Raw genomic sequence first — 16866 nt, 5'->3', positions numbered from 1 at the left:
AGTGACGAATGTGATGAATGAAGATTTTTCAAGTCGAATGGATTATTTGAGTGTGTGTGTTATTAAACTGCCACAGGATTTTCTTCACACATTCGCATATATTGGACATCAGAAATATCTTTTTGTAGAAAAGTAATATTGTGTCTCGTGTATGCCAACGATAATTTAAAATATATAATAGATCGGTTCTGACAATTTTACATTGATATTACTTGTGCCAAAAACACACGAATCACGGAGCTATTATACGTTCGAACATTAGATCAATATTAATCTCTAATTGTTTGAATAGCCGCGGTGTTCTCAACGATTTACAGTGAATGATATAGTGATTGGTGTCAGCGAGATCGAGCTTACGGTCGAAATTTGGATTGTAGTTCAATATTTGTGTTCATCGCAAGCGCAACATGCTGTACATCAATCAACTTTCTAACAGAGAAGGAAAAAACGCCAATCGATAGCATTGCGCGAGAAGATATTGGATGAAAGACATATAAGTGGATACAATTATTAAAAGTGCCTTCAACTTTTCTCTCAGAAATTGAAATTTCTCGCCTTATAAAGAGACTCTTGTTAATTGTTTACATTTGAAAATCAAATGTGTGTTATGTACGAGATCGTCAAAGCGATTTATCTTCATGGCAATTTGCGTTGAAGAGTATTTTCACCAAGCATCATCGCCTTGATCTTCGGTAAGTATTCAACTGGGAAGCCATAAAAATCTTACACGATGCGCTAAATAGCAATTGGCTATTTATAACTAAATTAGGTAAATTATTTTCAATTAAAAGTAAATTAATAAATTGTATTTTATAATTAGCGGAGCAATCGTTCTTCACTTAAAAAGTTATTTCGAATCATGTCAATCGGCAATCAGTCGAGTGCAAACGATAACGTGCCTAGAAATTAATTGATGCTTGATATCAGAGGAGGAACATTTTTTTCAGTTAAGAATATGTGTAAAACAGATTTGTTTTGAAATATCTCGATAATAGTTTCCGAGGAGTCGACGACCGTCGTGGAGAAGAATAGACGGTGACCTCATGCTTTACTTAAGCCGTGGCGACCGGCAGCGAGACAATTAGATCTCGGTTTGGGTCATCAGCTTCATGAGTTAGTAAAGGAAGAAGCTATAAGTTCTTATAAAAGCTTACAACAAAACATTCACGCATTTTTATTTCAAATTGTCAGCTTTTGAGAAGATAAAAAACTATATAAAGTAGAAAATTAAATGTATGTCCTATTTTTATAAGAAGAAATATTTAAGAATATTATTAATCACAATTTAAAAGGGTTCATGTCTTTGCAAAAGATTTGTAACGCTTTTTTTGTGAACATATCAGATTTGACCCAGATTTAAATGGATATTCAATCGTGGCATCGTCGAACAGTCAATATCGATAATCGTTTTTGTCTCCGACAAGAGAATACGTTTTATTTATAAACTCAGCAATTAGATTCGTCCTCGGCAAGCATTAGTGTCGTTTATCGACCGGTTGTGTCTGCTGTATCTCTTAACGCAACTCGTTTAATCAACACTATTGTGGAAATTACGCAGTATAATATTTAAAACACAATACTTTATAGAAGTATAATTTATCAAAATACTGCATAATTTTTAATATAAAAACATTATTAATCATATTTCTACTTCCATTACTTTAATTATTTGGCTTATTAGATTTCTTTATTATTCAACAATTCTTGAAAATAGTCACTTAATCAGTTAAAAAATTGCTTACAATGTTAAACTTTACAATAAGTATTAATTTTTTTTAGCTTGGAACAAATTGTGGACCTTCGATGATTATTCATATATTCTAAGAACTCACGCTGATTCGTGTCACCGAAAAGTACTCGTTGAAACGAGCACAATGGCGACCATGGGGGTAACGGTGTTTTGCAATAGAGTACAGATAAGCGGCAATGATCAAGAACAATTGATGTTGCTGCGAACGTTACAAGATAACGAGAACAATATCATTGGTAATCAATCAACGTTGGCAGTCCCAAAAAACAACACCAGCAGTAACGCGACGAACTCTACGACGGTGTTACCCCCGTACGATCCTACCAGACTGAAAAAACACGGCAAGAATGGACAACCACCTCCTGTTGCTGTTGCTCGAAGAAACGCCAGGGAAAGGAATCGCGTGAAACAAGTAAACAATGGATTTGCTACCTTGCGACAACACATTCCGAGTCACATTGCTGCAGGTTATGGCGACAGGGGTAAAAAGTTGTCGAAGGTAGAGACTCTTAGGATGGCCGTTGAGTACATCAGAGGCCTTCAGAGGCTCTTGGCAGAAGCTGATGGCGTTGAATATGACTCCAAGACTGTCGGTATACAGTGCGCTCCTTCTCCAACTAGCAGCGTCATCTCTTCGACTCATAACGGCTCTGGTGAGAGACTTGTTCTCGAGGACGATGTATTAGCCGCAGAAGATGACGAGAGGGACCAACTGGACGAAGAAGAGGATGAGAATGCTGCCAAATCAAAAATTACATTATCCAGGTAAATTCTGAATGTTGAATTAAAAGAATAGATGGAAGAAGAGAGAGAGAGAGAGAGAGAGAGAGAGAGATTTATGAATAGAAATTTAATTTAGAACAAAACACGTGGTTTTATTTTACTTTATAAAATTATTATAGATAAAATTACATCCCAGCAAACTACATAAATGTAATTGCTATGTAACATAGATGTAAAACATATACATTTACGTACCTATATATTATATAGCCATTATATATCTGCATTTGCTGGAATTAATTATAATTTAATAATACAATTAAGTGTAAAAAGTCTTTATATCTTTCTTTAATCATATTGATTTTACTCCTTTTTTCCTCATAGACTATCTCCCAACCGGACTGCTATTCCATCCCCGCGTGACTACTACGCGTCTTCAGTAGGAGACGAAGAAAACTTAGAACCACGAACTATAACCGGTGGACAAAATTTCTCTAGATTATCGCCAAATTCGGTGGCCTCGCCACCCTCGGAGTATTATGCTCAGAATGAGGAGAACTTAGAACCGCAGATTCTATCGCCCTACAGCGGTGCCGGAGACAGCGAAGAGGGTACGACGACTGTCTACGCGACTAGCCCGGAGACCTTCTCCGGAGCCCTCTACTACAAACAAGAGATCACTGAGACGGGGGAATTCATGGATGTAGTCAGCTGGTGGGAACAGGAACAGGGAAGACTCGTCCATCAACAGCACACGCAACGGCTGACGCACGTGTAACCATAGGTAAGTTCCCGACGAGTTTAACTCAAGTTGCGTGTTCAAGTTGGGAGAGAGTCCGGAGTTCAATGACAAAATTACAGAAAAACTCGCTATTACGTAATATATTATTTTATCATAAAAATTATTTAATGAAAAATCCTTAATTTTTTTATTATCGCAATATATCTTTTATTTTATATTTTTGTCAATCTTGAGTGAATGAAGGAGTAATTATTTAATAATAGAGATTGCTCAGTTTCGACAGACAATATAAGTTTTTTGCAAAAAGACGAACATGATAAAGAGGTGGTTCGTTCGAGTGTCACGAGTTGCATGTTCGATGCATTCAGGATGCACACGTGATACCCGCGTCGCGGAAATGCCGCCAAGTGGAAACTCGTGTTCGACGCTTCGTTCTGAACACGTGCTACGTCGGTGTCGAGCCCGAAAATAAACTTTACGCATCGAACCACTTTGCGAAGTACGTGCCGACATGACACTTGGATGTCACGGTCTCTCCTGCGTTTTTTGTCTCATCGAGAACCCTCTCCTTTAAAGAAACTTCATACCGACAAAGAGCATATTGTCCTAGCGAGACTAGAAAATTATTATAATACTTCAATAATTTATAAAAATGTTACAGCTTCTATTCGACATTTATCATTTATATAATTTTTATTTATCATTTTTATTTGATCCTCGGTATAATGATAACGAAGAACTTTTTTGAAGGATATTACTTCCAGAATTATTTATAAAAAGGTTACTTTATATTTGAGTAACGATCAAGATTTTTCCTTAAAAAATTTGAATTAATTTAGTTTTGCAATTCCCAGTCAGTTTCGTTTCTCTATCGTATTCGTGCTCAAAACTTCGTGCATCGAAGGTCAAAGCAACTTTAATAGTCTACAGTATGCAATTTGGGGGACACATGGCTGGTGGTGGATCATGGTGTGTCATCTTAAAAGCGTGCAACCACGAACGGAAGTGGCGGAACGTCTAGCCATATGTTGGATATTCTTCTTGAAATATCTCGCAACCAGACCTTCCTCAATCTTCTTGGTTTCCAATTGCTGGTCATCAATTCCCATGGATATCTGACACATGTTCGCTTCACGATCGAGCTACTTCTTTCAAATCCACTTAGGAGAATTTTAAATCGATATCCGTATAAGCATGTAAAGTATCTTATATACAGATATTCTCCAATATTTTTGTAAAATATCTACACGAGAGTAAGATCAAAATGAACGTTACAAAGAGATTAATTCTAAAAATTAAAATTTACTTTTATGGAATTTGTTTGGTATATTATACATAAAATACGTATAGACAAATATCTATAAAAATTAAAGGAAATTTAATTTCCTTGAAGATTCATGCTAGAGAATGAAAGTCTCATTACATTTCATTTATCATTTAAAGACTTTTTATAAGAATTTATACGTTTTCAATTTCTGTATGAATATGGCAAATTTCAAGTGAATATATTTCTCAAAGAGAAGAAACGTAACTGTTGCGATAACCAATGCATTCGATTCTGAACGAGCAACGAGAGAAAAAATCAGCTGGCGGGCGGTGCCAGTCGCTGTGCCACAAATAGAAGTCGCGGTTTCCTTAGAAACGTGCGTAGCGCCCACGTGCCGTGCATTCAGACCGACATGTAGTGCGCTGGATGCACATACGTTGATCGACTAAAGGGCGACGGAAGCTGACTTACCGCTACCACTGACATATGCGCGGCATGATGATTTAAAAAAAGTCGAGTCATAGCCTGTGAAACGCCACGCACAAAATTTTTGCTCTCAAAGTCATTAATTCCGTCATCATTAGTGAAAGAAAACATTTTTTCTTTGAAATATTTTTTTAGTAACTAAATTGTAATTTGTAATTATTTATTTTTTTAGTATAAGCAATTATGTACATTATATAATAAATTTCTTGTATTTTTAGTTCATTAAGGATAATGTGATTTATAGAGTATAAATATTTACCTTAATTATTTTTCCAAATTTCTCTGGAATAATTTCTTATTATAGATTTTGTCACAAAATATTTATCTGCCTTTCTTTTAACCAAAGTATCGTGCTTTTTTCGTATATACGTATTTTCTCTCGGCAGAAATATATTTATCACAATATCAGAGCACGACAAGAAGCTCAGGGAGCAAGGAGCTTTTAGGTTTAGACGCGCGAGGGTTTGGAATGAGTGGCCAGCAAGTAATTCTCGACAATTATAAAGTGAGGTCATCTACGAAGTTTACGAGATGCGTCGTCGCGTCAAATTAATTTAATAAATTCCTTACTCGACTCCCGGTCACGTATATCGGTGTATACGACCGCTGTGCCGGTCTTTTTCCTCGCATTTAGTTTGCCTCCTCGCGGAGACACTACCGTGAGAGGCACATGAGTCCCAGGTCTTAACATAGCGTTAATCCGCGAGGTGAGAGAGCCCGGATCTCTCTGTTCTTCTTTCATCCGAACCAACCAGTCCAATTAAATCTTCTTTTTTAAGTAACGTATTATACCAATAACGGAAATGCGTTACGCGCGAATTAAGCGCGAGATAATCTACGGTAATCAAGATAATTAATCGAAGTGGCGTAACGTCGCGTCGGACATGGGAGTCTCTCGGTAGGAGCGTGTGCAGGGGTGGCCGGAAAGCCGTAGGCTAAAAGTTGCAGTAAATAATAGCCGCGTCTCGCTTTAGTAATTGAAACGTATTATAGAGATTAAATACGGTATGAGATACGGCCATGCTGCGACCATGTAATCGTGAGAATTTTTCTCAAGGGTCCTTCGACGGCAGAAGAAGTTCATAAATTCGCTACCAAAAAAAGAAGAAAATAGAAGAGTAGCTTTTCCTGTAGTTATACGGATTCTTCACACAATAAACAAAAAGAAATTTTAAACATCGTCAATTTTTATATATTTGCAATAAAAGGAAATGACTTTGTTTTTGTACACATTATAATAATTACACACACCTCTTGACTTTTAAAGGATAATATTTGTATTTAGCAGAAATTAACTAGCTTTATTAGAAATGTCGAGAAAAAAAAAGTTTTAAAAATAACATGAAACAAGCGGAGACTTTAACAAATTAGCACAAATTGTGTTGGGAAATAAGCATGGGACGAAGTTTATGGCAATCGTCACGGTCGTTTTCCGCCTTTGACTTATTCCACAGACATTTAGTACATGGAACAAAGAATCCAACGAACAATATGCTGGTGGAACCCGCATGTTGGTTATCTTATCAATAAACATTACCAGCATAGTAGCGCAACAGCTTTAAAATGACAGTGACGGTTTGCAGTCAATTTCAGTACTGCTAAATTTCTCGATTTTTAAAATTAATTTTTCTGACATAATTGCACATTACAGATATTTCGTTTTTATTTAATTATGTAATTTTGTGTTATATTTTTATTATATTTATAGTTACAATTAGATGAAATTTTGTGTTTTCTACTAAAATAATTTTTTATTTTTATACATAACGATAAATCTTAATTGAATTCTAGATTAAAGCTCTCTTGATATTAGTGAGAAAATTCAGTATTTCATATATTTTAGAATAAATAATTCTATACACTTTTTTCTCTTTAACAGCAGAAATTTAGTTACAGTAAAGTCTAAGATACGCATGCTCTCCTTTCGTTTATCGAGATGCGGTATTGACTGATAAAAAAGAATATAAAATCTGAGGACTTCCAGATTCGAGAGACAACGAATACTTCGAAAAAGAACACTTCACGTTTTAGTTCTTAGGTTCTTGGGATCTTAAGAGTACAGGCGTGGCAGATACTCTAATTTATCTCTCGCCACTTATGTATACCACACACGTTTTCCTCAAACATTTTTTTATCAATATTTTTGCGGTTACAGAGAGAAAGATATTTCTTCCGAACTCTTTACGAGACACCATTGGTTTTAAAATGGATAATGTACAATTCTCCGAAATTGATTTAAATTTTTATTTTTGTTATTATTTTTTTAAATAAAAACTTACGTTGCTTGATAGTTTAATTAACATAATATACATTTCTATATAACATTTTTTATAAAAGATATTAATTGAAATTAATAATTAAATATTTCTGTAATTCACATTGTTCATACACAATTTTATATCATAATTTAAATTGTATTATGCGAGCGCGTTATAAATTGATTTAGAATAGTATTATATTTATATATTAATTTTTATGTTTAAAGCTACAATCCGGATCATAAGTTGGCGTTGTATTATTAATTACATGTTTCCTCTACAGACCACTTTTTTTTACAGATCTTTTTAATTCAATACACCATGAAAAACAGGAATCTCTGACATCTTTTTTCTCATACTGAAACTATTCTATTCCTTCTTTATCCCCCGATGCTTTCTTTCAAAGAAAAATGAGGATTTGCCACATTATTTGTACATGCGTTTTTTCCCACGATATATCCGGAATCTACGGGATGTCCGCGACGATTCGTCCGTCCGTTTCCGAATTTAATTCTTTCCCAATGCAGCTAAACGAGGATCCGCGCGATTCAGTAACGGAACACAATAGCGAGACGGGACAAAGGATCTCTCGAGGATAGACGGGATCTTTCTTCTTTCCCTTACTCCCCGAATCACGAAATTGTGATGGAAACTGTTTTCTTTCGATATAAATCTTCGACAAGGGTTCACAGATATTTCAGATAGTAACGGTTGTTGCGATAGGAAGACAATTTTCGTATTTGCAGAATTTCACAATTTCAATAACAGGAGAGTAACGTTAGATTTCTATTAGAAAAATACAGAATAATTTACATAAAATGTTATAAAATGTAAAAATCAATTCTCGAAAGTAATGAAAACATGAATTATTCTGCACATAAAAAATTTGTTCTACTTATGTCTATGCATTTAATATTTATCATACACAAAATGTTAATATTCTTTTGTTATTTTTTTCAGTTACAGGTTCCAATTAGGGAAGATTAATATTTGCAACAAAATTCAAGGTCCACTATATAATATATACGCTTCAATCGAATTTCGCATGATCTCACTAGACTTGGATGAAGATTATCTCGACAATAATATATGACAAGATATCATGACAAGATAGACATGAGCACGTGTATTGTGATCAATAGCAGAAATTAGAAAATCGTACTTACGAGTACTTATCCGTTAAGCAGATCTGCTTATTATTATTATAATTTTCCTTTGAATTACCGATAGCGTGTGAAACTAATATGCCTGCCACATCTTTATTCAATACATCAGAGGTTTCACCTTGTATTCATGAAAGATCGCTTATTTGCATTGCAGAGTATCTTAAAAAGCTTTAAAGATTATTCTCTACACGTATATGTATTAATTGTGTTAATTTCATGAATTGGTGTACTATATACTTTCAAATGTACTAATTAATTATTTTCTTTCAAAGACAATGGAGAAAAATATTTTAATTTATTTTAGCAATGACGTTTTGCGCTTCCAGAAAAAAAAACTGATTTTATTATTTATATCACAAGTACAATTAGTTGTATTATGAACACGGTTATATTTATGCAAAACTATTTACTGCTGTAAAGAAACTGTACAGTATATAAACGTATATGATATGCTATATGGATAAAAAAAACAATGATTATTATTATACTAATATCATCAATCGTTAATACATTATTTTATTAAACTTTTACAGTACTCATATTTAAGATTTGAAAGATAAAATTATGACATTCTTATTTATAAAAACAATGTTTATAGAATATTTATTACGCCGTGTGTTTATTATTGCACAATTTACAACATGTTATACATATTTAAAAAAATAAAGGACGTCATTAGGTAGGATATATTTAAAGAAATAGGTCAACCAACGAGAAAATGATTTAGAGAATTATGTAATTATATAATTATACATTATGTAATTACATGTACTGCGTATAAATTTTACATTCATATTGGCTGTATTTTTAGCCTCGTCTACAATAGTCGCACAGGCTGTGTCGCATGTCGTGTGAGAATGGCAGGAGTGTTGCTTCTAGTCGCATGACTGTTGTAGTCGCAAAAGCTCTTATAGTACTTATAGGAGTTGAGCCAATTTCAACTTTCTGCGATTGTAACAAGCGTGTCGCATAAGCTCAGCCAATCACAGCACAGCAAGTTTGGCGGTAGAATTTGTTGTCGAATTGCGTGCAAACAGTCCTTGCAACTATTGTAAACGCTCATTTAGCGACACTCTTGCGACGTGCGAAAAATTTTCCTGCGACGCTACTACTAGCGACATAGCCTATACGATTATTGTAGATGAGGCTTTACTATTCATTGAAAATTCTAATTATCTACATAAAATATTAGAATATACAAAAATATATAAATATATAAATAATATATAGTAATATTATATGTATATCGTATATGTATTATAAATACATATACTATACGTATATATGTATAATATATGTATATATGTTTGTATGTATAATTATATAAAAGTCAATCTACAACCGATAGAAAGAATTTATATGCATTATATATTCTGCGTATACATATATATATATATATGTATGTATATATGTATAAATATCTTTTATCATTTTCTCTTTGTTACATGTTTGATATACCCTGCATAGAAAAGATCTGTGAATCGACTTTAAAGCTGCGAGACACAATCAAAAAATTTGTACATAAAAGTGCCTTAACTAATCGTAGGCAGTAAGTTATATTAATATTTATATCTTTTTTATATTCGAAATTTTTAACAGAATATTTAAGATACTAATATATAAGAGTTATTATTACATTTTTCTAAGCACTAAGTCGTGCTATCTGTTTTGCGATATTATGATCTATTCAAGAACGAAAATAGTCATTATATTGTATATGACGTTGCAGCAATCAAATATTTTTTAATGTATTCTTTAAGAGAATATTTAATGGCGTGCTAAAAAATGTATACGTTTACGTGCCTTAACTATGCGAAATAAAACAATGCGATCAGATCTTTAATTCCCTTGTCATAATTCATTAGGTATCAAACGATTTTCTCCCTCCCCCTTCCCCAAGTACAGTATTATCCAATATTATTTACAAGAAATATGATTTGCTTAACAGAAACGATGAAACTGTTGCAAATATATATTAATTTATATGCGATTATATTTATTATAAGATTTATACGCTTCGTAATATATACATATAATACATGCTTATTAATTGTATACATTTTTTCAAGAGCGATATCGATTATAATGAATATTATATATTTTTGTTGTAAATTTTATATTACTTACAAATGCGTTACAATACTCGACCGTTCTTTCGTTTCGAGTTAAATCAAAGTATTATTAAAAAGTCGAAAGTGTCATTTTAGGATTAAGACTAATGTAAATTATACACGAAAATAGATGATATTTTCATCGCTATTGACATTCTTGTAAATATCAGTGCCTTAATTAAGCTTAAAATAAGTATTGTGCGATCTTGTACTTGATATATCTTTTTATAGTATTTAAAATACATTTTACTAATTATGTATACCGCAGATTTAATTTAACAATCTATACATTCTATACCATAATAATTATTTATAAAGATAATTAAACTATTGAAAAAATTTTAAAAAGAAGAACGGGAAAACCAAATTAAAACTTATTAAATACTATTTATACTTATTTCATTGTTGCTTAAATGCATGATTGTATTAGTTTAGTTTTAAATTTTTTGTACCATCATCTTTTTCCGAATAATTTGAAGTTTGTACGAAAAAAATGAGAGTAACTTACATTAATTTAAAATCATAAGCAAGATTAACTACAATTAAAACGCATCAATAATTTCGTTTTTTTTGTCATGTGTCACGAGAATATAAAACTTTTTTGTATTTCTTGTACTTTTAACGTTTGCTTTATGATCGATAAGCTGATTTCCGGTAAAAAGGTTGCATTTATCGCTATGTCACGTTTGAGGCAATAGTTTCACGTTGACAATTAATGAGTTCGAAATTAAAAGCTCATCCGGTCTACGATTATTTTGCGTGATGTAAATGAACAAACAATGTGATATTGACGAGGTCACTGTATAATTAAAAAGTGAGACGGAATATATTCTTGCGGAATATTGGCTATAAAATATCGGTCACTACTGTGTGCAAAAGTAGAAACGCGTCCATCGTGAAAAGGTGAAATTGTAATTAACGTTCCGTTAATAACTTAATAACAAATGAAATATTTTTATTAAGATACTGTTACATTAACTCTGGTTTTTTGAGTTTTCTTCTAATGTTAACACAATAATTAGTGAGTAAAAAAAGTGTTGAAAAAGTGAGGAATAAGTGATTACATCGCTAGACGAATACTTTCTTAAATCGCAATGGACGCGGATCCAGTAACAACATCTTATTTACCGATCATAATTTATTCTCTACTGGGAACAATTGTTACACTATTAATTGCAACATATTATTACGTCGAAACCTCTCGAGCAGTTCGTCTTATAAAAAAATTACCAAGTATGTACATATTAACAATAAAAAATGTTTAACTTCTAGTTCGACTGTATGTTCGCATTTGTAATCTCTGTCAGAATTGATTTTCCTATATTGTCCTACAATAATTTTCTTTCTTTTAGGTCCACCATCCATACCTATTATGGGTCATTCATTAATAGCTATCAAACAGTCTCCCGAATTTATTTTCCAAAAAGCTCTTGAATATCATGAAATGTATGGGAATGTAACCGCCGCATATTTAGGCACAAGAACAGTAGTTTTGTTGGCAGATCCACAAGATATTGAAATAATCCTAAGTAGTTCTGTACATATCGACAAAGCTGACGATTATGAGTAAGAAATGAGAAAAAAATGCTGTTGATTCAATTAAAGTCTATATTACGGGCTGTCACTAACATAAGTGATTAATTCATGTATATTTTTATTGATATAAAGGCATAAATTATTATTTCAGTAATCAAGGCCTTTGTGTCAATAAAAATATACATGATTTAATCACTTATGTTAGTGACAGCCTGTAATGTAGACTTTAATTGAATTAACAGCATTTTTTTCTCAGTGTATAATGTGTTTTATTCCTATATGTATGTTACAACTAAAGATGCAAATTCTATTCTAAATGGTCTGTCATTTATTATAAGATACTGCTTATTACTATTACTGGAAGTAATTAAATAATCCTTTTTTTATCTCTATCTGTAGATTTTTTAAACCATGGCTTGGAGATGGTTTGCTGATCACAAAGGGCGACAAATGGCGCAGACATAGAAAGGTGATTGCGCCTTCATTTCATATGAATATCTTAAAGACATTTGTGCCTTTATTTTATGAAAACAGCGTAGATCTCGTGCATCGACTTCGCGATAAAGTTGGAGAGGAATTCGATTGCCACGATTATCTATCAGCCGTAACGGTTGACATTTTAACAGAAACAGCAATGGGAGTTAAGAAAGAAAGAAGACAAAAAACCGGATATGAATATGCCATGGCCGTGATGAAGTATATATTGTTGCTTCCTTAAAATTATACGTAATATTTTATTAAATATTTATCATGTAGAAAATGCACTCATCATAATTTGAATATTGTAGAATGAGCGATATTTTACATCGAAGACATTACGATATATCATGTCGGTTCGATATATTTTTCAAATTTTCGAAGCTTGCAAACCTCCAAAAGAAAATGCTCAAAACTATTCATTCATTGACAGAACATGTAATCAAAGAAAAATCAAAAGATGTTGAAGAAAAATATGAAAAATATCAACAATTAAAAGACTCACAAAACGATAAACCAATAGAAAATTCGAAGGTAACCGAAAATGTAGAAAACACTAAAAATAATGCAGCTAATTATATGCATTATGTAAGAGATGATCTTGATGACATCGATGAGAATGACACAGGTGAGAAAAAGCGACTTGCTTTCTTAGAAATGATGTTCGAATTAAAAAAGAATGGACAAATGACTGATGAGGAAATCTGGGAAGAAGTAAATACCATCATGTTTGAGGTATCACAATACTTTCAATTTTCTTTCGAGTGTAAATTTAGTTTTGTTATAAATCTTTGAACGTAAATTTTTATAACTTAAATTTTTCTTAGCTTCTACAAAATATCTCGTATATTGCATTGCTATAATAAATTGTAAGTTATTAATTTACTAAAAAAAAAAGTAATTATCGATTTATTACAGGGTCACGATACTACGGCAGCTGGCTCGAGTTTTGCACTTTGTGTCTTAGGAAGTCATCCAGATATTCAGGTACCTTCATTATTATTATTTTTAATTATTAACTAATAGTCTCATCATTTGCATGTTACATTTATGCTGAAAAATTGTTGTACACTGTTTTATTAAAACACGATTACTTCAAAGTAGCTAAGAAAGCTATCAAATCTCTTCGATCTTCGGTCTTCTTGACACCATAGAATGCCATACTTGTTCCGGGAATAAATTTCTTGGGAATTTCAAGATAGTCATTTAAGGTCCTCTCATTCCACACAATAGCTTTTTCCTTCATAGCTACCGTGGATTTAAATCCCGAAATAGCTAAAAGAAATAAAACAGTTATATAATAAATTAAATTCCTATACCATCATTTAACAGTATTATATATTTACGCATGAATATTATTAAGCAATTATTAAAATGTTTTTTTCTGAAATTCTTTTTCGTTGAATTTTCTCAACCAAGATATTGTCTATAAAACATTGGGATATTTATAATAAAACACATACTTCCACAAGTCTTGCCCATGATGCCATACAGGTTAGGACCTATTTTATGTTTTCCACCCTTTTCCGTGGTATGACACGAAACACACAACTTCATAAATAATTTCTTACCATTGACTGCATCACCCATTTTAACAGGTTACTTATTTATCGATAACTAAATTTATATTTAAATTAAATTAAAATAGTAATTCAAAAACATTGTGTTTCGCGATCTTCACTGCTTTCTGAGAGCTAAGCTAGAGATCGATATGTTGCTTGGTTTCGATAACAGTCGTATAATAATTCATTCCAGGCGAGTAGTTTACTAAAAAGTCGCTTAGAAAATGCATTAATCGACCAACACAACGTTTTAATGGCTGGAAATGATTTAATTCGATATCTCTATTTTGAGAAAAAATATTTGTATACATTTAATTTTTTTTATGTGGTCATTGAATAGTTAATCATTTTTTGTTTTAAAAGTCTAAACTTCGAATAAAAATTCCGAAAAAAAATTCTGTAAGCTTAATTGAATCATAATGAACATTTTTTGTCTCTTAAAATAATACCAATTTAATAGTTTAAAATTGGCCGAATATTTTTTATTTTTTATTTATACTGATTGGATGATTAGTTTGTGAGAAAAAGATATAAAGATATGTATTGTTTTTCAAGCTTAGACATTTTTTATCTCAAAAACTATTGATTTTATCAAAAAAGTCTAAGAGACAAAAAATGTTCATTTTGATCCAATTAAGCTTTGAGAATTTTTCCGGATTTTTTATTCGAAGTTTAGATTTTTTATAAATTATTCATAATTATTCAACAGATAAAAAAAAATGAAGCATATATAGATGTTTTTTTCGAAGAATAATATGAGGAATCGAATTAAATCATTTCCAGGCAATAGAACGTTGGTTAGTTGGTTAGTGAATTAAATATGAGGGTGAACCGCTCTCCTATTCTCAATTTTGTTTTAATTCAATGATTTTCACTGTGCAGGCTCGCGTATACGAAGAATTGGACACAATTTTTGGTGACAGCAATAGACAATGCACTTTCCAAGATACTTTAGAAATGAAGTATCTTGAGAGAGTTATTATGGAAACTTTGAGACTTTTCCCACCGGTACCTCTGATTGCGAGGCGCCTTAATCAGGATGTAAAAATAGGTAAGCTATTTAGATTTAAATACATTATTAAAACAATAATTATTATTATAATATTAGATGTGCGCGTGAGTTATAAGTTGTAGCCTGGCAGAAAAAAATTTTTACGAAAAAGTACAGAAAAACTACATAGTAGATTGAGGTAAGATCTTAGAAATTCTTAATTTTTCGTAGATGTCCGTAGTGGAACGTAGAGTGACGTTGTTTGAGCACAGAGGATTCATTGGTTTTTCAAATAAACGGCGTCCCACTACGAATATCTATGAAAAATTAAGAATTTCTAAGATCTTATCTCAAACTATATAGCTTTTCACAAAAATTGTTCCACACTAAAGGTATTTACTTTAAGAACTCATTTATAAATTGAAAAGAGATATACATATATAGTTAATTTATTTTATAGTTACAGGGGATTATATTCTTCCAAAGTCCACCACAGTAATGATTGTACAATACATGACACATCGCTTAGAGAAGTATTATCCAAATCCAACAGTTTTTAATCCAGACAACTTTTTACCGGAAAATATGCAAAAAAGACACTATTATGCTTATATTCCTTTTAGTGCTGGGCCAAGGTGTTTAATATTTATTAATATTTTATAGTAATAATTTGTTTCTTTTTTTAGTAATTTTTTTTCTGAATAATAAAATTAAATAACTTAACCGAACTCTAACTACTTAAAACAACAATAATACAAATTTAAGGCTAATAAGAGTCAATGCAGGACGAGGTGAGTAATTTTAATGTGGAATGATGACTTAACCCTAATATCTCTGTGATGTTTTCTTTATTCACCATGAACGTTTCCAACTCTCTTTTGAATCTTCCTCAGCATACAATCGCTTTCTTCATCAAATTTCAATTTTTGTGAATAAAGAAAACATCACAGAGATATTGGAGTTAAGTCATCATTCCACATTAAGATTACGCATCTCGTCCTGTGTTGACTCTTATTAACCTTAAATTGGTATTATTCTTTTTTCTGAAGTCATAATTAGAAAATTATATTTAAGTCTAAATATTTGTTTTTGAAATATTAATATGTAAAAATATTTTGTCGTATTCGTTAATAACAGTATGTTTTTCAAAGGTCTTGTGTGGGACGGAAATACGCTATGCTGAAACTAAAGGTTTTGCTGTCGACAATACTGAGAAATTATCGTATTATTTCTGAAACCTTGGACAAAGATTTCCTTCTACGAGCTGATATTATTTTAAAAAGGCATGATGGATTCAAGATTAAAATCGAGCCGCGCACACGAACACCTTGTAAAGAATAATCAGAAATTAACAATCCCATATCTGCATAAAGCATAACCCAGTCAAATATAAATAGATTGACGCTTGCCCTAGTAAGACAATTTATTTTTTACTTATTAATTTCGCTTGAATAAGTATATTTCTCTAATAATTTGCTATTTATTTTTCTAACCAAATGTAAGACACAGATGGAAAAATCGATATTATATTTAAAAAATTACAAATATTGTCAAGACATACTGTATTCTAAAACTTATTTGCAGATAAGATAGGTTTGCACTCTACTAATATTATAGAATTTTTAATATTTTATTAATTTTAGGAGTTATAATTTAAAACCATTAACTACTCAAAAATTGATAATTATTTTATTATACTTTATATAATTTAGAACAAATAAAGCGCTGTAACAAAAATCATGTTGTTCCATCTTACAATTCCAATAATATATATCTTGTACATATTTTATATATCTT

The 16866-nt window shown here is 31.6% G+C and overlaps 3 protein-coding genes across 3 annotated transcripts; 2 read left to right on the top strand and 1 right to left on the bottom strand.

The window, feature by feature from the left end:
* Nucleotides 1-535: 535 nt before the first annotated feature.
* LOC108766278 (helix-loop-helix protein delilah) lies at nt 536-8471 on the top strand. Its single transcript, XM_018515460.1, has 4 exons — nt 536-692; nt 1780-2515; nt 2858-3257; nt 8187-8471. Exons 2-3 carry the CDS (start codon nt 1875-1877, stop codon nt 3249-3251), a joined length of 1035 nt encoding a protein of 344 aa, XP_018370962.1. The 5' UTR covers nt 536-692; nt 1780-1874; the 3' UTR covers nt 3252-3257; nt 8187-8471.
* A 2902-nt stretch (nt 8472-11373) lies between these two features.
* On the top strand, nt 11374-16632 carry LOC108766311 (cytochrome P450 4g15). The gene is made up of 8 exons (XM_018515505.1): nt 11374-11736; nt 11856-12069; nt 12439-12735; nt 12828-13251; nt 13435-13503; nt 14961-15129; nt 15530-15704; nt 16221-16632. Exons 1-8 carry the CDS (start codon nt 11598-11600, stop codon nt 16408-16410), a joined length of 1677 nt encoding a protein of 558 aa, XP_018371007.1. The 5' UTR covers nt 11374-11597; the 3' UTR covers nt 16411-16632.
* On the bottom strand, nt 13553-14180 carry LOC108766312 (cytochrome c-1). The gene is made up of 2 exons (XM_018515506.1): nt 13980-14180; nt 13553-13791 (listed from the first exon to the last, which is right to left on the bottom strand). The coding sequence occupies exons 1-2, from the start codon at nt 14104-14106 to the stop codon at nt 13607-13609; spliced, it is 312 nt and encodes a 103-aa protein (XP_018371008.1). The 5' UTR covers nt 14107-14180; the 3' UTR covers nt 13553-13606.
* Nucleotides 16633-16866: the final 234 nt, after the last annotated feature.

The sequence above is a fragment of the Trachymyrmex cornetzi genome, unplaced genomic scaffold (assembly GCF_001594075.2).
Source record: "Trachymyrmex cornetzi isolate Tcor2-1 unplaced genomic scaffold, Tcor1.1 scaffold579, whole genome shotgun sequence".
Lineage (NCBI taxonomy): Eukaryota > Metazoa > Arthropoda > Insecta > Hymenoptera > Formicidae > Trachymyrmex > Trachymyrmex cornetzi.
Note: the sequence above shows the minus strand (reverse complement) of the source record. Positions and strands in the feature narration are given on the sequence as shown.